This window comes from Rhincodon typus, chromosome 3, assembly GCF_021869965.1.
Source record: "Rhincodon typus isolate 14 chromosome 3, sRhiTyp1.1, whole genome shotgun sequence".
Taxonomy (NCBI): Eukaryota; Metazoa; Chordata; class Chondrichthyes; order Orectolobiformes; family Rhincodontidae; genus Rhincodon; species Rhincodon typus.
In genome coordinates this window covers 53,197,538-53,223,004 of record NC_063334.1, presented here as the reverse complement: position 1 = coordinate 53,223,004, position 25,467 = coordinate 53,197,538, and the positions used below count along the sequence as shown (strand labels likewise).

Here is a 25,467-nt window from a genome sequence, read left to right as displayed (position 1 = left end):
TAACCTCCATCTGCCATTTCTCTGCCCATATCTGCAACTGATCCATATCCTGCTATATCCTTTGATAACCTTCTACACTAGACACAACTCCACCAATTTCTGTATTGTCTGCAAACTTACTAATGCACCCAATTACATTTTCATCCAAGTCATCTATATAACTCACAAATAGCTGAGGTCCCAGTACAAATCCCTGCAGAACACCACTCATCACAGGCCTCTAGCCTGAAAAAAACACCCTTCCACCACTACCCTCTGCCTTCTATAGGCAAGCCGATTCTGAATCCATGTGGCCAAGTCACTGTGGATCCCACGCATCTTAATCTTCTGGATGAGCCTACCATGAGGGACCTTGTCGAAAGCCTTACTATAATCCAACATCCACTGCTCTACCTTCATCGATCACCTTTGTCACCTCCTAAAAAAATTCAATCAAGTTAGTAAGACATGACCTGCTCTTCACAAAGCCATGCTGACTGTTCCTAATTAGGCCCTGGTTTTCCAAATGTGTGTAAATCCTAACCCTAAGAATTCTCTCCAATAGCTTCCCAAACACCAATGTGAAACTCACCAGTCTATAGTTTCCTGGATTATCCCTATTTTCCTTCTTGCATTAGCTAGTTTCCAGTCCTCCAGGACGTTTCCAGTGGCTAGCGAGGACACAAAGATCTTGGTCAAGGCCCCAGCAATCTCCTCTCTTACCTCTCTCAATAACCTGGGGTAGATACTATTGGGCCCCGGGGACTTGTCCACCTTATTGCTCTTCAAGAGACCCGATACCACTTCTTTCTCTACCTGAAAATGCCCTAGCATATTAGCATGCTCCACACAAATCTCACTATCCTCCATATCCTTCTCCTGAGTGAATACTGATGCAAAGTATCATTTAGGATCTCGCCCACAACCTCTGCCTCCAAACACAAGTTCCCTCCTTTATCCTTGAGTGGTCCTACCTTCTCCCTAGTTATCCTCTTGTTTTTAATATATGTATAGAATGCCTTGGGATTCTCCTCTTGACAAAATTCATAACCCCTCTCATTAACCAAGGGTCCCTTACGTCTAAAACTCAGAATGTTGAGCAGCCAGTCCTGTCACTCTCTCAACCATGGCTCTGTACCTGCCATAACGTCATAGTCCCACATACTGATTCAGGCTCTAAGATCATCTGTCTTACCTATAATACTCCTTGCATTGAAATAAACACACTTCAGCCTATTAGTACCATTGCGTACATTTACCTGTCTCTGGCTGTCCTTTTTCTGATTTACTCCTTCTAACACATACCTTCCCCTCAATCCCTCTACTTGCTGACCTGCCGCTCTGGTTCCCAGTCCCCTGCCACTCTGGTTTAAACTCTCACGAGTAGACCTAGCGAACCTCCCTGCGAGGGTATTGGTTCCCCTCCAGTTTAGGTGCAACCCGTCTCTCTTGTACAGGTCACCCTTGCCCCAGAAGAGGTCCCAATGATCCAAGAACCTGAAACCCTGCCCTTTGCACCAGCTCCTTAGCTACACATTCATCTCTCCTATCTTTCTGTTCCTTGCTTCACTAGCATGTGACACTGGTAGTAACCCAGAGACTACTATCCTTGAGGTCCTGCTTTTCAGCCTGATTCCTAACTCACTGTATTCACTCTGCAGGACCTCACCCCTCTTTCTACCTATGTTGTTGACGTTAATGGTAGGGCCCTGGAGAGTATAGTCAAACAGAGAGACCTAATAGTTTATTGAAAGTTGCGTCACAGGTAGACAGGGTAGTGAAGAAGGCATTTGGCAAGCTTGTCTCCATTAGTCAGAGCATTGACTACAAGAATTGGGATGTCATGTTACAGCTGTACAAGACATTGGCGAAGCCACACTTGGAATATTGAGTAGAATTCTGGTCGTCCTGCTAGAGGAAGGATGTTATTATACTGGGAAGGGTACAGCAATTATTTCCAAAGATGTTGCTGAGACTGAAAGGTTTGAATTATAAGGAGAGACTGGATAGGCTGGGACATTTTTCCCCTGGAGCGTAAGAGGCTGAGGGGTGTTCTTATAGAGGTTTATAAATCATGAGTGGCATAGTTAAGGCAAATAGTCAAGGTCTTTTCCCCAGAGAAGGGGAGGTCCAAAACTAGAGTACATAGTTTTAAGGTGAGAGGGGAAAGATTTAAAAGACCCCTGTTGGGCAATGTTTTCAGACAAAGGGTAGTGGGCATATGGAATGAGCTGCCAGACGAAGTGGTAGAGCCAGGTACAATTACAACATTCAAAACGCAGTTGGGCAGGTACATGGATAGAAAATGCTTCAAGGGACATGGACCAAATGCAGGCAAATGGGACTAGTTCAGTTTAGGAAATTTGGTCGGCATGGATGAGTTGGGCTGAAGGGCCTATTTCCATGCTATATGACTCAATGATTCTAACTGAAGAGTTTAAAATTCCTGGCATCATAGCAAGAATAAGTCTGTCTTACAAACTAGTGTTCTAACTTATTAATTTGAAGGTGAATTTTATTAAAGGCTCCGTTTCTGCTGAATTGCCCTAAAATTGGTAAGCAATGGTTAGTAATTTTTTAATTTATGCTTGAGATGTGCACTTCACTGAGCCAGCACTTATTGCCCATCCCCAATTGCCTGTGAGAAGGTGCTGATGAGCTGTCTTCTAGAACTGCTGCAGTCCATATGGTGCAGGGACATCCACAGCACTATTAGACACACAGAAGAGAATAAAAGGTTATACATTTCCAAGTCAGGAAGGATTGTAGCTTGAAAGGAAACTTGAAGGTGGTGTTGTTCTCATATATCAGCTACCCTTGTACTTTTAGGTTGCAGGCTTGGATGGTGCTGCCTAAAGGTCTCTGGTGAATTCTTACAGTGCATTTTGTAGATGGTACATACTGCTGTTACTGTGCATTCAATGAATGTTGAAGGTGTTAGATGAGGTGCCAACTAAATGGTAGCTTTTTCCTGGATCTGTGCATAAATAATACTGTCTCTTTTGTGCCCCTCACATAATATGAGGCTTATTTGTTTGAGCTTTAAAATGTGGTCTCTTCTAAAGTATCACATTTTGAAGATGACACCACTTCACTTGTTAAAAATGTTTTCAGTTAGTTTTGTTAATATCTTTAATGCTTCAAAACTAGCAATTTTCATCATGTTCAGAAACCCCAGCTGATTCCAAGACAAGGCAACTGAAGCCATTTCTTTTTATTCACTCATGGGAGGAGGGCATCTCTAGCTAGACCATCATTGAAGGGCAGTTAAGATTCAACCATACTGGTGTGGGTCTGAAGTCACATGTAAGCCAGACAGATTTTCATCTCTAAAGGGCATTAGTGAACCAGATGAATTTTTCCTGACAATTGACAATGATTTCACAGTCATCTTTAGATTCTTAATTCCAAATTCTGTTATTGAATTTAAACTACACCATTTGCCGTGGTGGGATTTGAACATTGATCCACAACGGATAGCTGAGTTTCTAGATTATTAGTTTAGTAATTATACCATTAGGCCACTGCCTCTCCATTATATGTGGCCCTTACACATGTGTTTCAAATAAATGGTGATGTGAGAAAGTCAGAGTGGATGAGTGCTTAGCAGGGGTACCACTATAGCCAGCTAAGGGGTTTGCCTGATTCCAGTACAGGGGGTTTGGCACAGTCAATCTAGTGCTTGGTCCTGGACAAGCATGGGAATAATGCTTTTCCAGTCTGGGGTGTGGGCCATGGGCAGCCCTCCAGGTCAGTTCTGGGATTATGTAGACATCAGTCATAATGCAGTTCGGAGATCTGGAGTGGGACCATGGGCAGTTGGAGCTGTCCAACCAAATCAACTCATAATGTGGACCACAATCTATCATGCGGACTGGATCACTAAAGATCAGTGGGTGTGGGTTTGGTTATTTGGGTTCATGGTATCCTTAACAAAGCAAGACAATGCAAGTGTATGGACGGACTTTATTATATGGGGTCACTGAAAGAATATTCACAGTAAAAGAAGGCAAGTCATACCAAGTTTTCGACTGCACTCAGCTTCAAATATCTGCAGTCCTTGGACAGATGACACCGAGGCGAAAGGCAATTTCCAGACCCTGACCTGCAAATATCATTCCACAATTATATCCACCTAATGAGTAATAATATGGAATTGGTGATGAAGCCTTACATTTCTGTAGAGAATGTTTTTTTTCCAATGATCTTCACAAGGGAGTGCAAAAGATTGGCAGATGTTCACTGGGCACCTTGTATGTTCACCATTCCTCACATTGTAGCAGTCTGTAGAGAAAAGCTGCAAAAAGCGCAGCCTCTCTCAAGTTAAATGTGATGTTCAAGCATGTCGAGGCAATAGTATCTATGCACCCTGAAGCATTGAAAGGTTCCAGATGAAGGAAGTGTCTAAAGGAACTTATGGAAGTAAAGGCACACAAATGGTGGCTCTCATATGGGCAAAACTGCACTACACGTTCCTGTTATCACTCTGATATTTGCAGGAAACTGCAGTGAAGCCTAAAATCCTGAGTTTCACGATTTGCCCGCATCTTCTTGGTGGATTTTGTCCTCTTGCTTCTCCTCTGGATGCTTTGTGGCAGCTGTTGGAGGATGTTCTGGTTGGAGATCTTGTAGTGCTGTCTCTTTATCTGCTGCCTTCTCAAGGCCATAAAGAAGCCAGGAGACACATTTGCCTTGAGCATGTAATGTATGGGGAAAATCAGAGAGATGACGCAGTGTTACTGAAGAGGCATTTGAACCGTCACATTGTTGATAATCACATTGATTGTGAATGCTATGTCCTCACACAGTGTGGCATGGATGCTTCCCAAGGAAATATTTTAATGCCTTGAAATGGAGCTCTGATATATTTGACCTTATCAAATTGCACGGTGGACATCCAACATATCTACGCTCCTTTGGGAGTACACTTCTGGCAGTAAGCCATCATGAAACGCAACCGCCTCACCCAACGTCACACCCAAAGATGTCCCTGCCATATAACAGTCCGTGTCCTTGTAGACTAATTTTCATTGTGATGACATGGCAGCATTAGTGAGTTGTCTTCCAGAACATGCAATGCAGTGTTGTCGCCAAATCAGAAAATCACATTCAGCTTTTAACTTCCTTATTACAATAGACTTATTACGCTTACATGATAAAGAAACAATCAGTTTTGTAAAGCTCATGATTGCTTGAGACCATAACTTGTTATCTGCATTCTCAGACAATTACTAACCTCTAAACGAAGTTAGTATTGAAAGCAGAGATAGTAGGAACTGCAGATGCTGGAAAATCTGAGATAACGAGGTGCAGAGCTGGATGAACACAGCAGGCCAAGCAGCATCAGAGCAGCAGGAAAGCTTATGTTTCGGGCCAAAGAGGGGCAGATGGAATCTAATTTAGATAAGTGTGAGGGGCTGCATTTTGGAAAGGCATATCAGGGCAGGACTTATGCATTTAATAGTAAGATCCTGAGGAGTGTCGCTGAACAAAGAGATCTTGGAGTGCAGGTTCATAGTTCCTTGAAAGTGGAATCACAGGTAGACTTGATAGTGAAGAAGATGTTTGGTATGCTTGCCTTTATTGGTCAGTGCATGAGTACAGGAGTTAGGAGGTCATGTTGTGGCTGTACAGGACATTGGTTAGGCCACTTTTGGAATACTGTGTGCAATTCTGGTCTTGCTGCTAGAGGAAGGATGTTGTGAAACTTGAAAGGGTTCAGAAAAGATTTAAAAGAATGTCACCAGTGCTCGAGGCTTTGAGTTATAGGGAGAGGCTGAATAGGCTGGGTCTATTTTCCCTGGAGCATCAGAGTCTGAAGGGAGACCTTATAGAGGTTTACAAAATCATGAGGGGCATGGATAGGGTGATTATCCAAGATCTTTTCGCCGGGCTGGGGGAGTCCAAAACTAGAGGGCATAGCTTTAAGGTGAGAGGGGAAAGATTTAGAAGGGACGTAAGGGGCAACTTCTTTATGCAGAGCATGGTGCGTAATAGAATGAGCTGCCAGAGGAAGTTGCCTTCTGAGGCTGGTGCAATTACAACATTTAAAAGGCATCTGGATGGGTATATGAATAGGCAGGTTTAGGCAATTTTGGGCCAAATGCTAGCAAATGGGACTAGATTAATTTAAGATGTTTGGTCGACATGGACGAGTTGGACTGAAAGGTCTGTTTCCATGCTATACAGCTCTATAACTCCATGACCTGAGCGAAACTCCCATTGAGAGCTCACTGTCCCCTTCCATTCACTATGAAATCCCAGTCTACTACCTGCAATTTTATAAATCTCTATGAGATCCCCCCTCATTCGTCTGAACTCCAGCGAAAACAATCCTAACCTAGTCAATCTCTCCTCATACGTCAGACCCGCCATCCCCAGAATCAGCCTGGTAAACCTTCGCTGCACTCCCTCAAGAGTAAAAGCATCCTTCCTCGGAAAAGGAGACCAAAACTGCGCACAATATTCCAGTTGTGGTCTCACCAAGGTCCTGTACAACTGCAACAATGCATCCCTGTTCCTGTACTCAAAACCACTCACAATGAAGGCCAACATGCCTTCTTTACTGCCTGCTGCACCTGCATGCTTACCTTCAGCGACTGGTGCACAAGGACACCCAGGTCCCGCTGCACACTCCCCTTTCCCAATTTACAGCCACTCAGGTAATTATCTGCCTTCTTGTTTTTGCTTCCAAAGTGAATAACCTCACATTTATCCAAATTATATTGCATCTGCCATTGATTTGCCCACTCACCCAACCTGTCCAGATGATGCTGAAGGATCTCTGCATCCTTGTCACAGTTCACCCTCCCACGCAGCTTGGTATCATCTGCAAATGTGGTGATGTTACATTTTGTTCCCTTATCCAAATCATTAATATATATTGGGAATAGCTGGAGTCCCAGCACCGATCCCTGTGGCAACCCACTAGTTACTGCCTGCCAATTTGTAAAGGACCCATTAATTCCTACTCTTTGTTTCCTCTCTGCCAATCAGTTTCCTATCCATCTCAATACACTTCCCCCACAGCTAGCTGATTTTTAAAAGATTCTAAAAGAAATGATCTTGCCTACTGCTATTCTCTTACTGAAGTCACAAAGATGAACACAAAATCAAAAAAAATCACTATGCTTCACCCATCTCAAATACAAAGTGAAACACCCTGTTCTTAGGTAATTTTCTTTAATTCTTGGAAAGTAACCTTTCCTTAATGGTGGGACACCACTTGGATAACTCATCTCTTTTACAGGAATAATTACATACCAGAGACTATAACAGGAGGGTCTGTTCACTGTTCATGGGTCAAGGATGATCTTGGTGTACTCAGGTTAGGGGACGGGACTGCCATGCTGAGATTGGGACCTGGGTCAGGAACAACTCTGGCGCAGACGTCACATCTTCATTATGCTCCTTAACTCTGACTTTTTCCGGGAAACACAAGTTATCTGTTAAATTGTAATTGTCTTAAGTTATGTATGATTTGCCAGTTTCCACATACTTACCAGGTTGTTCCCCGACTGAAATTACATTTAAAATTCAATTTTTAAACCTAAAAAGCTAAATCTATAATCATATGAGCTGTAATATTAGGCACACAAAAAAACCTGGAGAAGTTGGAAATGTAGTAAATTTTAAGCAGGTGACATGGGGGAGGGGCAGACAATGTATAAAAGGGAAAACTCGGGGTGAAGACATGAGACATTAGTAGACACGAGAGTTGCTTCTCCAGGCTCAAAAGGAGTGATAATAGAAGAACTAAAAGTCAAAAAGTGTGGACCATGGAAGGGTGAATGATACATTAATTCAATATGGCCAAAAAGTGCAAAGAAGGGAAACAAAATGGGAGTAAAGATTGTGATTATAATTATTGAACTCAATGAAAAGCTGCAAAGTGTCTCATTGAAAGATGAGCTGACTGATGAAGTTCACGATTTCTTTACAAAAGTTTCTCAAAATTATAAGGCAAGCTTAGAGTGCAATGGTAGTGTCCCTACCTCCTCCTATACTTGTTTCATAATGTGTCCAAACGGATTCATTAAAATAACTACATTGTATGGTATTTAATTTTTATGGTATTGTTTAAATATTGCAATATCTTCTTGATTGGCCATAACAAAATCATGGGAATGGAGGGGAAAAGTTAACCAAGGCTCTCACTTCGGATCTTGTGCAGTAGGCTTTTGTTAATAACAGGTGGATGAGTTGATTGTATCTAATATTCAAAATTTCTCTTTTATGTAGTAGGACCACAATTGTCAGTAGAAATGCAGATATTATCACACACCCTTTTTCCACTTGCAGGCAGTTTATTAAAGTTTCCAGTATGGCCACACAACCTTAGTAATTTAAAGGGGGATGTCTTGTAGTGTAGTTGTAGTGTCCCTACCTCAAGACCAAGACACCTGGTTCAAATCCCACCTGCTTTAGTGATGTGTAAGGAGTGGCACTGCTGCCTCACGGCACCAAGGACTGGGTTCGATTCCAGCCTTGGGTGACTGTGTGGAGTTTGCACATTCTCTCTGTGTCTCTGTGGATTTTTGCTGGGTGTTCTGCTTCCCTTGCACAGACAAAAGATGTGCAGGCTAGATGGATTAGCCATGGTAAATGTGGGGTTACAGGGATAGGGTGGGGCTGGGTTTGGGTGGGATGCTGTTCAAAGGGTCAGCGCAGACTGGATGGGCTGAATAGCCTCTATTTGTAATGTCAGATTTTAATGAAAAGGCTGACTTCCAGGGACTTGATCACGAAATTTCAGGTTGATGCACAGCTTAAAAAGAAAATTGCATTAAAAAGTAGAAAATTATTCTCAAGTACTTTAACTCATAAAACACAAAGGGAATTCCAAATAAGTTCTAAAGAAAACCTATTAAAATAATTCTTATCTTTTGTAAAGCAAAATTCACTCTCCAATCTTGCATAAAACAAATTGCATGCAAATGTTTATGCTACACAATATCTGTTGGTTAATGAAGACTGTGACTCACAAATGGGCAAGACCAGCTTTTCGCACAGCACAGGAGATGGCCTTGATTGCAGTTAACAGAGAATTTAGAAGCTGCGTGAATTCCCCTGTCCCTTTTGCTTTCCTTCCCTGTTCCATGACAAACCGGGTCATGGTTTGGACATCGGTGTCAAAAGGCGACTGATCCGACATTGTGCCTTATTTCTTTCTTCTTAACAGTAGTGTTAGTGAAGTTCTGAGTGGATGCAGCCTGACCAGACTAGCTATTTAAAGTACAGGTTGGTGAGCCAAATAAATCGAACAGCTGCATGTACATGTGACTAACTTTAAAGTCTACCAGTGATCAGAGCTTGCAAATTATTTAAGTAGATATAACTCTTGGTGACTGCTAAAATACAAAAGTTTACAAATTTTGTCAAATTTGACTTTGGCTCAAGATCTCTGATTGATTTGTTCACTGTTGTGTAGGTAGATCTGAAGCAGGAAATTTATTGTTCACAAAATTGTACTTTGTTGTAGCACTGAAAGGCTTACGTGTGTACCTGCTACTTTGAGCTAAAAACTAAAGGTAAGAATCAATATAATTGTCCAGAGGTGCAACCATTACAAAACCACAAAGTTCTGTAATGCTATCTTGAAAGGTCATGAGTGCAATAGAAAATTGTGGCATATAAAAGAAATTTCCCCTGACTGAAAATGCCAGAGTTCTCCTGTGACAGACTGGAAACGTTTAGCCTGTAATAAAATCTTGGCAGATCATTTACGTGAGTGATATGTACCAACTGCAGGGAAACATTACCAGGAGCAACTAAGTGATTTGCAAACTCATTTTGTGAAAAGGAAAACCTGAAATTAATTGATCTTGCATTTCAATTTACAGTGCAGCAATGGAGGAAATCTCAATGAATGTCACTGAATCACAAGTCCTCTTTATTTAAATTTGTTTCCATACACAAATACCAGAGCTAGCAACATTGAATGAACCCTAATTATAGATTTTCAGATACTAGTCAGTTGCTATGATCTAATTTAATAATGTTGGAGAAGTCAGGTGCCAAAATGAAATCTGGCTTGGTAGACCATTTTGATTTACTTTTAGTAACTAAGTGACCAGTCACTGAAACATAGTCACTCGTGGCGATAGAGCTTCTTTAAAACAGAACAGAAGTTCACCATATAAAAGGTGAAGAGGAAAAGCAGACCAAGCTATCTAAATTTAGAAGACTATTTTGAAAATCTTAAAACATAGCAAAACAAAGTTTACAACCTATTTCCCAAACAGTCAATTTACAGAGAATCACATCCAGAGAAACTATTCCTCTATATAAAATATTTAAGCTCTATCTAACTGATTATCCCTATTCTTTTTCCAATTTTGCATGAATAATCACAAAATTGAGAGCTTAGACTTTCTCAACTTCTAATAATCTGCATGCATTTAACCAAACTTTCCTTGTTTGGAAGCTGCACAAATGAAACTTTTCCAGTGAGGTGATTGCGTTTTCCATGACTTTCTGTTATAACAAAACTTACTTTTGACCTCAGTCATGTCTCCTCCAAACTGCCCTAAAAGTTTTAAATTCCTGGGATTTCTAAACTAAAACCAATTTTGATTATTCTGAACTGAAAACAAAGTAATAGCCTTCAATGTTTACCCACCTGTCATACACCACCATAGTATAGGACCTTGATTTTATTTTAGAGAAAAAACTTCAATAGAAATTAGTTACATTCATCTGCTTAAAATAATATTCAAATATATATAAGTTGTGCATCTTTCATCACATGCTTTAATGATTAAAAAGTAGCTGCTGTATCCATCACACCAGGCTGCAAAGAATGTTCAACTCGGTTTTAATGGAATAATTTCTCTCCTTTAAAGTTTTTATTCTTTTCTTTACTCTTTTGTACTTAATTTATTCTTTATTTTACTCTTCATTTTTCTGTTTGTTCACACCCTTCCTGCTGACAAGATTTATCAATTTTTGTTTGGATTAAGGGTGCATGATCAGTGTGAAGGAGACTTCAGCTGAATGAGACAAAGGCCTGCTGAGTGAACTAGAAATTTGATCCAAGTGAACATTCAGTACAAAGGGAGAGAACTGTTTTTACCAAGGTTCACTGCACATAGAAAATGTTCCAGAATGATAGGTGACTGGGAGAAGATCAAAGGTGTGAATCGAGTGGGCTACCTGCAGCAAGACCAGTGATGGAGCGACATCATGAACCACAGTGTGACGTGAGTGCAGAGGAAGAAGCTGACAGGGGAATAGGATTTAAGACCAAAAGACATAGAAACAGAAGTAGATGATTCTGCCCATCATGTCTGCTCCACTATTCAATGAAATCATGGTTGAACTAATAATCCTCAATTTCACAGTCTTTTCACCACATCCCTTACTTCCCTTACTGATCAAAAAACAGTCTATCTCAGTCTTGAATATATTAATGCCTCAGCCTCAACAGTCCTCTGCAGTAAAGAATCTTACAGATTTGGTGGCCTCTGAGAGAAGAAATTCTTTCTCATTTGTCTTAAATGTGTGATGTCTTATTTTGAGATTATGCCATTTGATCCTCTACTCCCCCACAAGAGGAAACAACCTCTTTGAATCTACCCTGGCAAGTTCCCTAAGAATCTTGTATGTTTCACTAAGGTTGCTTCTCATTTTTTCACATTCCAATGAGTACAGGCCCAACCTACTCAATCTCTCCTCATAAAACAATTTATCCTTCCACGCTGTCAGCCTAGTGAACCTTCTCTGAAAAGCCTCCATTGTCAGTGTATTTTAGATAAGGTGCTCAATTTGTTCGTGGTATTCCAGGTGTAGGGTCTAACTAGTACTTTGCATAGTTTTTGCAAAATCATCCTTTTGTGTTAAATTCCCATTGAAATAAAGGCCAACATTCCATTTGCTTTCTGTCTTACCCAATGAAATTCTGTTAAAATTTCTAGTCTTTAATAATAAAGTCTTTAGGACTTCAGTGATTTTCTTGATTTTTTTTCTTAAAAATAGTTGGTTAAGTGTAACATTGATATTGGCAATTTTCTTTTTGAAAAAATATCATTACAAATAAATGACAGGGAATCTAGAGTAATTAATTTATGAATTAAACCAATACAACAATAATGGCGGCACAGGTAATGTTTTGCTGCTGCAGCATTTGGAAGCTGCTGAACACCACCTTAATCCAGAGTAAACACATCTGAAGTACATGCTTGCAGCTCAAGGAACTTTGGACCTGAGTTGAGAAGCTGGAGTCGGTGCTACAGACATTGCATCACAACAGGGAAGGGAAAGAAACTTGGACGAAAACAGAAGTTCTTGGAAAATCTCAGCAGGTCTGGCAGCATCTGTGAAGAAAAATCAGAGTTAATGTTTTGGGCCTGGTGACCCTTCCTCAGAACTGATGGTAGCCAGGAAAATGTTGGTTTATATGCAGAAGATAGGGTGGGAGCAGGGGTAAAGAGTAAACAATAGGTGGGGATAGAGCCCAAAGAGAGGGAACAACAGTTGGATAGATAAAGGAGTTGAAAATGATCTTGTAAAAGAGTGGATAGCTGTTAATGGGGACTGTTAGTGACTAACAATAGGTAATGTGTAACAGCCGACAATATGATAACAAGACCTGGTGTGGGGTAGGGGGCCAGGACATGGGAGAGTTCAGGCTTCAAAATTATTCAACTCAATACTGAGTCCAGAGGGCTGTAGGGTCCCCAAGCGGAATATGAGGTGTTGTTCTTCCAGCTGGCACTGAGTTTCGCTGGAGCACAGCAGCAAGCCTGAGACAGAGATGTTGGCCAGGGAACAGGGTGGTGTGTTAAAGTGGCAGGCAACTGGAAGCTCAGGATACTTTTCTCAGGCAGAATGTAGATATTCTGTGAAGCGGTCACCCAGTATATGCTTTGTTTCCCCAATGTAGAGGAGACCACATTGTGAGCAGCGAATGCAGTAGACTAGATTCTGAGAAGTGCAGGTGAAGTGTTGCTTCACCTGGAAGATAGGTTTGGGCCCTTGGGTACTGAGGAGGGAGGAGGTAAATGGACAGGTGTTACACCTTCAGCGGTTGCAGGAGAAGGTGCCGTGGGACTGTGGGGTTGAAGGAAGAGTGGACCAGGGTGTCCCGGAGGGAACAGTCCCTGCGGAAGGCGGAGAAGGGAGGGGAATATGTGTCTGGGGGTAGCATCTTGCTGCAGGTGGCAGAAATGGCATCTGATGGTCTTCTGGATGTGGATGCTGGTGGGACGGTAGGTAAGAATAAGGGGAACCCTATTGCTGTTGCGGGAGGAAAGAGAAGGGGTGAGGGCAGAAGTGCGGGAGATGGGCCAGACCCAGCTGAGGGCCCTGTCGACAACAGTGCTGGAGAATCCTCGGTTGAGGAAGAAAGTGGACATTTCGGAGTTTCCCTTGTTTAAGTTGGCCTCATCTGAGACGAAGGAACTGAGAAAATGGAATGGAGTTGTTACAGGAAGCAGGGTGCGAGGATGTATAGTCTTAGTAGCTATTAGCAGGCAAAGCAGCATTTTTACCAAGTCAACAGGTTTTTGAATTTAGCCAATTAATTTAAACCAGGCCCTAGATACCAAAGCCCAATTAAATTTAAATCTGATAGCTTTGACAACCTGGGACCAATTCTATTGTAAGAAATTAATAGGTCATCAAGGGTATAAAAAGGAGGCCGTTTGAAAATTGGTGGGAGAGCAAACTCCCACCTATTAAGAGAACAGGTCTCAACAGCCATCAGGTCTAAAGAAAGAGAAAATCACTGGCTCCCACAGAAATCCTCAGAGTAAGCACTATCTAAATAAAGGTACTACGGCACTCTAAGTTAATATTCCTGACACAAGAATTTGATAGAGGAAGGTGTTTCTGACTGGAGGACAATGGAGAAGTCAAAGAACATTCCGGAAGATTTATATTGGCTTTAATTTTGAGATATTAAGCTTCAGTTTTTTAAATTAGTTTTGTTTATATTGGTGTGACTTTTATTTATTGGAACAGCATACATTAGAATTTTCTTTTTTTCGAGAATAGTAGTAGTTAAGGGGGAATTGTTTGGTTTGTTAGTAGTTCTGTTCATTTGTTAACTGTTAGAGTTAGATAAATAAATTGTTACTTGTTGATTATAAAATGAGTATCAGAGATTTCTTTCATTTAACCACTCCTTTATAACAGATTGGGAGGTGAGAGGCAGGTATACAACTTTTCTTTAACTAATTGCAAGGTGAGGCAAGTTTTTCTGGGTATTTGGGGTTTAGTTATCAGAGGAGAGTTGACCATTCCTTCATAATATATTGGGGGCTTGGGTTCAGTATCTGGTCAGTTCATGTATGGGATCAGAATAGGTCTGAATGGATTTGGACACACTTAAACAGACTTGGGGATTAATGTCCCAGATCTTTAAATAAAACTTAGGTGAGAAGTGGAAAATCTGTTTAATTTCGGTTACTTGTGGTTTGAAATCAAAAGTGGGGGAAATGGCTCATAACATTGCTAAAGAGGTTCTAGGGTTTAAAGATGCTTCCAAAATTTGCCAAGAAAGTTTAGAAAGATGCAGGAAGGATATACTTTTAGACTTAACAAACAGGCTAGAATTGGGTTTAACTAGGGATAAGAGGAAAGCTGAAATTGTAAATGCTTTAGTCAAGCATTTAGGTATACCAGAGAAACAGGCAAGTGCAGTGGAGTTAGAGAAAAACTAAATTGCAAATAAGACAATTGGAGTTAGAAAGGGAAAAAGAGAGAGAAGAGAGAATGCTTGAGTTGGAAAAGATGAAGTTGGAACATGAAGTAAAAACACTTCAAATAGCAGAAGGGAAAGTACAATATAGAAGTGAGGATGAGCAAACTCATCTTAGCCAACAGTCTGATAGGGAACTATACAAACATGTCAAAACATTACTAAAATTAGGTGAAAAAGATGTAGAAGCCTTATTCATTTCCTTTGAGAAATTGGCTAAACAGATGAACTGGCCAGAGGATATGTGGGTAATGTTAATTCAGACCAAGTTGGCAGGCAGGGCTAGTGAAGTGTTTGCAGTGCTGTCAGAGGAGATGTCAAGAGAATAATATGTAAAACAGGCTGTTTTGAGTGCCTATGAATTGGTACCAGAAGCAAGCATATAGACAACAGTTCAGAAACATAAGAAAGGAACCAAGTCAGACTTAGGTCGAACTTGAAAAAATTAAACATAGCGACTTTGATAGATGGGCGGGAGCATTAAAGATAGAAAAGACATATGAGGATCTTAGAGAGATTATTCTGCAGGAGGAGTTCAAAAACTCACTTCCAGAAATGATAAGAACTCATGCTGTTTTAACTTTCTGTTCCTCAATGAGAAGAGCTGCAGAGATGAATATGCATTAGTGCACAAATCAAAATGTAGCTTCTGACAGTAATTTTATTTCATGAGGGATAGAAATTGGGAAAAAGGGAGATCCTTCAATTAGAAACAAAAAGTAGATCACACTGGGAACAGTTTACCACAGGTGAAAAAAGAAACCCAAAGGGATGAAAAAGAGGCAAGAGGCCTCAGGTGTATCCACTGCAATAGAGGGGGACACGCAAAGTTGCAGTGCTGATGGTTGAAGGGAGACACTGGGAAAAAGGATGTGGTAAAAAAGACTAAACCAGTGGGATTAGTTGAGGTCGTGAAGGAAATCCCAAGAGAAGTCAAGGAGCTGCAGGAGAGTGCATAGCTTAGTCATGGGCTGGAAAGTAAGATAGTGCCCAATCTCTTCAAAAACTTCACCTCTGTGGGTAAGGTTTACTCAGGTAGAACAGGGGGAGAAGGTAAAGAATTCACAATATTGAGAGATACAGGAGCTGGTCAGTCTCTAATAGCAAGAGATGAAAAAATTGCACTTCTTCTGAAATGTTACCGGAGAGAGTGATAATTTATGGAATAAATGGAGAGGTCTAGTGTTTTCCTATGTAAGATAAGGCTGGATAGTCCAATCAAGACTGGGGAAGTGACAGTGGAAGTGATTTTTGAAACAGTGTCTATTCCAGGAATACAGTTTGTTCTTGGAAATGAACTAGCTGGATCAAGGGTGGGAATGATGCTCATAGAAATGGAGATGCCAAAACAAAGCCAGGGAACTGAAGAGTTAAAAGAAAAATACCATGCAATTTTTCCTGGCCGTGCGGTGACAAGATCCCACAGCCATAAGTTAAAGCAAGAAGGGAAAACCAAAGAGAATGACGAAGGAGTTGATGTCCAGTTAGCTGACACCCTGTTTGATGAAATGGTAAAGGAAAAACCTATGCAGGTAGAGGATCAGGTGTTTAGTTCTGAAAGACACTAATGGAATTATAACAAAAGGATGAGACAATAAAAGATTTATATCATAAAGCCTACTCAGAAAAGGAATCAGAATGTGTTCCAGAATGCTGTTACCTTAAGGATAGAATCCTAAGGCAGAAATGGAGACCATGACAGGTTACTGCAGAGGAGAACTGGGTGTAAGTTCACCATAATGTGTTGCCGATAGCATACAGATAGGAAGTATTTTGGGTAGCACACAAATCATCTATGATTAAGGAAGACTCATGTTAAGATACGAAAGTATTTCTATTGGCCTACATAAAGACATGGTTGAATTTTGACATACCTGTTATACGTGTCAGATGATAGGAAAGCCATAGGCAGTAATAAAAACCAGTGCCTTTAATGCCAATTCCCACATTTGTAGAATCTTTCACATGAGTTGTGATTGGTTACGTAGGTTTCCTCCCTAAAACCAAAAGTGGGAACCAATATTTGCTAACCAGAATGGATATGTCTACCAGATTTCCGGAGGCAATTCCATTATGGAATGTCAAGGCAAACAGGTTGTGGAAGAGTCGCTTGCTGTCTTTACCTGTTATGAACTACCCAAGGACATTCAGTCAAACCAAGAGTCCAATTTTACTGCCAAATTGTTTAAGAAAGTCATGAATAGTTTAGGCATCCAACACTTTAAATCAAGTGCATACCATTCTGAATCCCAGGAAGCATTGGAAAGGTGGTATGCTGAGGGCTTATTGCCAGGATTACCCAAACAATTGGGATAAAGGTATCCCATTTATGTTATTTGCTATTAGATTTGCTCCAGTTTACTCCATTTGCACTGATATTCAGCCACAAAGTAAAGGGCCTTAAAAGTTAAGGAAAAGTTGATAGGTCTGAAGTCAGAGATGTCACAGTTGGATTATGTATCTGAGGTGAGAGAAAGATTAAACAGAGTAGGTGAATTAGCTAGACAACATTTGAGGGTGGCTCAGCATCTAATGAAGCAAGAAGCAGGTAAAAAATCTAAAATTAATATGTTTGACTGTGGTGATAATATATTGGTGATGTTACTAGTGGTGGGAGATCCCTTCAAAGCAAGGTTTAGTGGTCCCTATCAGATTGAGAAGTTAAGTCAGATGAATTATCTGGTAAAGATGCCAGATAGGAAAAATTTTTTATCAGGTTTGTCTTGTGAACATGCTAAAACCTTACTATGACAGGGAAAGGGAACTGGAGAAACAGATATTAGTTACTGCCACTCAGAGTGATGAATCAAATCTGGATGATTTGGATTTTGATGTGCCTCAGAATAAATTGGATAATAAGGAATTCCATAAAGAATAGGATTGGATAGTAAGCTGTCTGCCTCAGGAACAGAGAACTGAATTGAAAGGCTTGTTGCAGTACTATGAGGACATATATGAAAATAGAATGGGGAAGACTAATACCACAGCACGTGAGGTTGATAGAGGCAATGCTGTTCCAATAAAACAACACCCCTACAGGCTTAATCCTCTCAAAGCAGCACAGGGACAGAGGAAGTGGAAGTGATGCTCCAAAAAGACATCATCAAACTGAATCAAAGTGAGTGGAGTTCACCAGTTGTGTTGGTTCCCAAACCTAATGGTACTCAATGATACTGCATAGATTAGATCTGACTCATACCTAATTCCAAGACTGGAGGATTGTTGGAAAAGTTGGACAAGGCACTTACATCACAAAGTTTGACTTACTTTGTTTATTTTGTCAGAGACAGTCAAAGTAATACCCTTTGGACTGAAGAACGCACCAGCCACATTTCAAAGATTAATAAGTAGACTTGTGGCAGGATTGACTAAGTGTGCTGTCTGTACAGATGGCTTAGTGATTGTTAGCCATTCGTGGACAGATTACTTGGCACATTTGGCAGAGCTCTTTGAGAGATTGGTCAAAGTTGGTCACAAATTTGGCAAAGACAGAATTTGCGAAGGCAGAAGTGACATTCTTAGGACACAACATTGGACATGGAAGGATGGCACTGAGGAACGTGAAGACGAAGGCCATTGAGGAATTTCCAACACCATCCTCAAAGAAAGAAATGTTATGATTGTTGGGACTGAGTGGATTCTACCGGGAGTTTGTACCAAACATTAATAGTGTGGTGGCACCGCTGACGGATTTGTTGAACAAGAACATGAAATTTCTGTGGACAGAGCAATGCCAGGAGGCATTTGAGAATTTAAAAGCAGTATTAACCACTGCACCAGTTTTAGACATGTCAAATTTCTTGAAACCCTTTTAAAGTCGCCATTGAAGCTAGCGATGTAGGGGTTGGAGCTATGTTCTTACAGGAGGATGATAGTGGAATTGAAAGGCCAACCGGTTATTTTTAAAAAAAATCAATATCCACCAGAAAAAAAAATTCAACCATTGAAAAGGAGTTATTGATTTTGGTACTGGCCATATGACATTTTAATGTTTATGTTGCGAACAATATATTGGAGACGGGTGTGTACACTGATCACAACACTTTGATATTTGTTGGAATATCTAAAGACAAGAACACCAGACTATTTCATTGGAGTCTTATGTTACAAGCACATAATTTACAAATTGTACATGTTGCACGTTGTGAAAATGTTATTGTGGATGCATTATCATGGGTTTAAAAGGAAAATGTCTATATAAGATGGACACAGTACTGTTCAATATTATATATTGTATATAGAAATAGTATGAAATGTGTAATTCTGGATTAATGACCTATGTATCTGGTAATAATAGCATTATGATTTAGATTTTAAAAAGCCATCTTTTAATAATGATGGTTCATTTTTTCTTAAGGGGGGAAGTGTTGCTAAGTTGGTACAGTACTTGAGGATTGGGAGGCAGGACGTTAGAATTTGTAAAATGATAAGGGAGAAGAGTGTGTGGTCCCTTTAAAAGGTGTGTTTTTTTTAGGCTTGAAGAGATTAAAAAATGTACGCAGAGAGCAGCAGATGCACAGAGAGTTCTTGAAGTTGAAACATTGTATCAAAAGGTTATACTGTTAGCAGGCAAAGCAGCACTTTTACCAAGACAAATTGAATTTAGCCAATTAATTTAAACCAGGCCCTATATACCCAATTAAATTTATATCTGATGGTTTTGATAACTTCAGACCAATCCTATTGTAAGAAAGTAATAGTCAACAAGGGTATAAAAGAAGAGGACATTTGAAAAATCGGTGGGAGAGCAAACTGCCATCAGTTAAGAGGACAGGTCTCAACAGCCATCAGCTCTAAATAATAGAAAAATCACTGGTTCTCACAGAAATGTCTAAGGTCTCAGAGTAAGCACCATCTAAATAAATGTGCTACGGCACACTTAGCTAATATTCCTGACACAAGAATTTGACGGAGGAAGGTGTTCCTGACTGGAGGACAATGCAGAAGGCAAAGAGCATTCCAGAAGATTTATCCTGGCTGTAATTTCAAGAGATTAAGCTGTAGTTTTTTTTATTAATATGGTTTATCTTGTATCTATTGGAACAGTATTCCATTAGAAGTTTATTTTATTTGGGAACAGTTAGTAGTTAAGGGGGAATTGTTTGGTTTGTTAGTAGTTCTGTTAATTTGTTAACTGTTAGAGTTAGATAAATAAATTATTACTTGATTATTATAAAGTGAGCATCAGGGATTTCTTTCATTTAAACACCCCTTTATAACAGATTGGGAGGTGAGAGGCAAGTATATTACTTTTCACATTTCCTTTAACAGATTACGAGGTGAGGTGAGCTTCTCTGGATGGTTTGGTTTTACTTATCGGTGGGTGGGAGGGTGTTTGGATCGACCCTCCTTTGTAATATTCACAGATGCTGCTGGGCCTACTGAGTTTTTCCAGTAACTTCTGTTTTTGTTCCTGATTTACAATATCCACAGTGCTTTCAGTTTTTAGTAAAGTGACCTAGACACTTTGCTTCAGAGGGCAATCACACCCATCAGACTAAAATCAGACGTCAAAATTTGTCTGTGATCAGGGACAGGAGATTGTGACTTCAAGTGAAGCAGGGATAGGGACCTGAGAAGCATTGAGAATTATTAGACCCTGTACTTGTCCAACATTTAAGAGGCTCTTGCAGGTTGTGCGGATGACACTGAAGACCATACCATGATGAGTGAACTAACCATGGCACCTTGGTAGAGGGAACCATTCAAGTTGGGGAACGAAATGGGACTGTGGTTGTGGTAGGGGACTGTATAATTAGGGGTTAGATACTGTTCTCTGCAGCTATGAGCAGGTGTTCTAAAGGCTGTGCTGCCTGCCTGGTGCCAGAGTTAAGGACATCTCCTCAGGGCTAGATAAGAACTTGGAGTGGGAGGGAAGGGATCCATTAGATGTTCACAGTGGTACCACAACATTGATAGGACTAAAATGGAGGTTCTGCTGAAAGAATTTGAACAGTTAGGAATTAAATTAAAAAGCACAACCTCAAAGCTAAAATCTCTGCATTACTATCTGAGTCGTGGGCAAACTGACATCGAGTAAATAAAATCAAGGAGTTAAAAGTTCAAAGATCGGTATTGGAACAGATTTCAGTTCATGAAACACTGGCACCAGCACTTGGAGAGAAGCCAACTGTTCCATTGGGATAGAATGAGCTAAAAACCATAAAGTCCTCTGGATCTGATGTGATTTGGATTTTAGTACATTAATAGAAGTAGCTACTGAGATAGTGAATGCACTAGTAATACTCTTTTGAGAATCGCTAGATTCTGGAAAAGTGCTAGAGGATTGGAAAACTGATGATATAACACCTTTATTCAAAAAAAAGGAGACAAAAAGCAAGTAACTACAGGCCAGCTAATTTAACATCTGCTTTTGGAAAATGTCAAAGCTTATTATCGAGGATATAATAGCAGAGCATTTAGGGATATATAACATAATAAAATTGACTTGAATTAGCCTTTATTGTCACATGCACTTGAATGAGTGCAATGAAAAATTTGTAACATCACCACTTATGGCACCATCTTAGGTACCGGGTACCTAGGTACACAATACTTAAGTATATGTTACAAATTTAAAAGTATCATAAAAGTTGAGCATAAGAATTTTGAAAAAAGATTTGTAGGTGGGGGACAGAGTAGGAGTAGAATGTTCCATGTATCCCACAAAGAGACAGGCAAAACTGAGGCCCATGCGGGTGCCCATGGAATGTTTTCTTTTTCAAAAGTATGTAAATTTTAGTCTTTTCATGAAGTCTGTGCCAGCACCAAGACTTCAGACCACCCCCGCTAAGTATCTAGACAGCACTGGGCTTCAAACTTCGAGGCCTTACTTCCAGATCACAAGGGCCTCGCCTCCACTCCGGGACTCGCCTCCACTCCGGGACTCGTCTCCACTCCAGGCCTTGCCTCCAGTCCGGGACTCGTCTCCACTCCGGGCCTCGCCTCCACTCCGGGACTCACCTCCAGTCCGGGACTCGTCTCCACTCCGGGACTCGTCTCCACTCTGGGACTCGCCTCCACTCCGGGACTCGCCTCCACTCCGGGACTCACTGCCCCAGTGCTGGCTTCTGTTCCGGGACTCACTAGCCTCCTCTCCAGGACTCCCCTCCAGGTCTTGCCGCCCCTGTGCCGGTCTGGCCTGGCCTGGGACTCACTCCCGCCATGCTGGCCTGGCCTGGCCTGGGAATTGACCCCCTGGCTTCTGCTCCAGTACTCACCTTTGGGACTCGCTGCCTCTGTGCCAGCCTGGCCTGGGGCTCACCTCCAGGGGCTCGAAGGCCTAGCCTGGGACTTGCTTCTGGGCTCACTGCCCCCATGCCGGCCTGGGACTCACCTCCGGGACTTGCCGGTGACAACCTTCGATCTCCTCCATTCGCCTCTGGGTAAGATTAATTTTGAAAAATGAAGCAGAGTCAGCATGGCTTCTTGAAGGGAAAATCATGCCTAACACACTTAGAGTTCTTTGAGGACATAATAAATAAGTTGGATAAGACGGAAGCAATAGGTGTAATACATTTGGAATTCCAAAAGCTGTTTGATAAATTACCTCATGTTATGCTATCTTAATAAAAGCTCATGATATTGGAGATAGTATATTAGCATGGACACAGGATTGGCCAACAAAGACAAGACGGACAGTGGACATGAAGGAGACTTTTTCAGGATGGCAACCTGTAACTGTGGAGGGCAACAGGGATTGGCTCTGGGGACAAAATTCTGCACCATATATATTGACTTCAAGGTCAGTGAATGTACTACCGCAAATTTTGCAGATTATGCAAAATATAGGGTTAAGTTGTACAAAAGTTCTGACGGGCAATGACAGGGTAGATCAGGAGAAAGATTTCCCCTTAGTAGAGAGGTCAATAACCAGGGGATACAGTTTTAAGGTATGGTGCAAGATGTTCAGAGGGGATTTGAGGATGACATTTTTCCTCCAGAGATTAATGAGTATCTGGAACTCACTGCGTAAAAGGGTGGTAATGCCAGGAATCATCAAGGCATTTAAGAACTATTTAGATGAACACTTAAAATGCCATTGTATACAAGGTTACAGATCAATGCTGGAAAGTGGGGATTAGCATAGATAGATTTTTGATGATTGGCACAGACATCTTGGACCCTGATCCCACTACAAAGGATATATTTCCCTCCCCACCCTTATCTGCCTTCCAGAGGGACTGCTGTCTCCACAGCTCCCTCATCCGCTCCACACTCCCCACTAGCCCCACCACCCTCGGCACCTTTCCCTGCAACCGCAGGAGGTGCTACACCTGCCCCTACACCTCCCCCCCCAACCCATCCTAGGCCCCAAAGAAACCTTCCACATCAAACAGATGTTCACCTGCACGTCCACTAATGTGGTCTATTGTATCCGTTGTTCTCGATATGGCCTCTTCTACATCGGTGAGACCAAGCGGAGACTCGGAGACCGCTTTGTAGAGCACCTACGCTTGGTTTGCGACAAACAACAACACCTCCCAGTCGCGAACCACTTCAACTCCCCCTTCCACTCCCTGGACGACATGTCCATCCTGGGCCTCCTCCAGTGTCACAATGATGCCACCCCGAAACTAGAGGAACAGCACCTCATATTCCGCCTTCGAAGCCTACAACCCAATGGTCTCAATGTGGACTTTACCAGCTTCAAAATCTCCCCACCTCCGACCTCATCCCAAGACCAGCACACCCTCTCATCCCCACCTCACTGACCTGTTCATCTTCTCTCCCACCTATCCAGTCCTCCCTCCACACTGACCAATCCCCACCACCACCTAGCTACACTCACCTTTACTAGCTTCATCCCCCCCTCCTTGACTGGTCCATCTTCTCTCCCACCTATCCGCTCCACTATCTACCTGCTATCACCGCGTGCCCCCCCCATCTATTTCAAAGCCCCCTTCCCTCCCCCATTTCTGAAGAAGGGTCCAGACCCGAAACATCAGCTTTCCTATTCATCTGATGTTGCCTGGCCTGCTGTGTTCCTCCAGCTCCACAATGTGTTATCTTGGGCTGAATGCCCTCTTTCCCTGCTGCAAAAACTGACTCTAACGTTCGCTAGGTTGATTCCAGGAATGGAGGGATTATCATATGAGGAGAGCTTCAGTGTTTTGGCTCTGAGAAGCAACATACTGAATCACACATTGTTGTTCGGGGACTTGACAGAGCAGATGTGGAACAGTTGTTTCCTTTTGTGTGAGTCTCAGGTGAGCAGGCATAATTTCAGAATAAGGGGTCTCAATATAAGTCAGAGATGAGGTGGAATTTCTTCTTTGAGGGGAGTGAATCTGTGGACTTCATTACCACAGAGGACTGTTGAGACTGGGTTGTGAAGTATAGTCAAGGTTGAGATAGACATTATTATTCAATAAGGGAATCGAGGGTTTTGCGGATAAAGCAGGAAGGTGGAGTTGAGGAATATCAGATCAGCCATGACCTCATTGAATGGTGGAGCAGATTCAATGGGCTGAATGGCCAACTTTTGTTCCTACGTCTTATGGTCTTTTGATGCAACCGTTCTACCAAATGAAGGTCCAATATTAATACCGTAACTCCACATAGATTTATCAGGGAACTTGCACCACTATCAAACTTGTGCTGCTGCTGATGGGTATTCTTCAAATTTGTTCTCCCAGTAAGAGAAGTAGTGAGAAATACTTAGTGTACATAATCCTGAAGCCAAATTCCAGATCATCAGGTTGCATGCAAATTCCCACCAAATATAAGAAGTGGTTCATCTGCCAGATGTGGCACTAATGCAATCTAATAATTAATCTTAACCTAATTTTGTTATGCACCATCCTCTAATTCATTTTTTCCACTTCTCTCTCCTTCTCTTAAGTAATTCATTCCTGCTGAGACAGAACTGCAGGAGCTCTTTTTGTTGTCTTTTCCCAAACATCTGTTCATCATGAGAAGGAGTAATTAATGCAATAGTGGGTCACAGGGCCATCCACATCTTCCATCTAGGTGGCTATACTCTTTCTAATACTCTCCCAAATGGTCTCATTGCACATTTGAGGCTCTAAATAATGTTAAACCACAATCCATGGGAACAGCCTGCTTTCATGTACCTTAGCCAAGTTGATATTATTTATTTATAGGCCTGAAGTGTGTGGCTAGTTATTCAAGCATACAAACATCATAACCAAGCTTATTTCTGTCCATCCCAAGTAGCACGAACTTAGTAGGAGTTGCCATCTTTACTAAGGGAACAGCCGGAACTGCATCAGTCCCAGCAGTACAAGAGTGATGTAGACATTTTCTTTTTCTTTTTGTTTCTTCTTCTTTAATTTCAGCTCTTGGTTTAAATTCTAACTATTGTATTCTAAGATGGTGCTGGAGAGTGGTGACTTTGTACACTTTTCACTGTACTCCTGTACTTCGGTACACATGATAATAAAGCCAACCTAAACATTAGCTTTGGGAAATGCTAGTGCTATGGCAGACCTCTAACCCAGGAAGACAGTACCTTTGCCATTTCTTTCTTTGCAGATGAACACTCAGATTTCTTCAAAAACGATTGAGGCTCCTATGTCCTGTTGTGCAGCTGCCTTCTGCAAGTCGCCAGGATGTCGACCCAGCCAGGGCCCCAAGTGACACACAGAAGATTGCATTGGCTCGCTAAATATCTTAACTGGATTACTACTGCTGCTGGGTAGGTTGTCATTACTACTGCAAAACCATTTTTAGGAAAAGTGTGAGACGATGGGAACTTGTTTGAGCAGGCAGCTGATGCTGCTGTTTCTGATTTTGCTGGCAAACCACTTCTAAAAGCTGCCTTC

At 41.4% G+C, this 25,467-nt stretch overlaps 1 protein-coding gene across 2 annotated transcripts in view; it reads right to left on the bottom strand.

Moving 5' to 3' along the window:
• The window catches only part of LOC109927261 (fructose-1,6-bisphosphatase isozyme 2-like), a 51,219-nt gene extending 42,071 nt beyond the window's left edge, over positions 1-9,148 (bottom strand). Inside the window, exon 1 of one of the 2 annotated variants that reach the window (XM_048594772.1) lies at positions 8,964-9,148. In XM_048594772.1, the coding sequence (XP_048450729.1) occupies positions 8,964-9,133 (170 nt within the window). In that variant the 5' untranslated portion in view covers positions 9,134-9,148. The remainder of the gene's footprint in view (positions 1-8,963) is intronic. The other variant, XM_020527234.2, reaches the window with a different exon arrangement.
• Between the last annotated feature and the right edge of the window lie 16,319 nt (positions 9,149-25,467).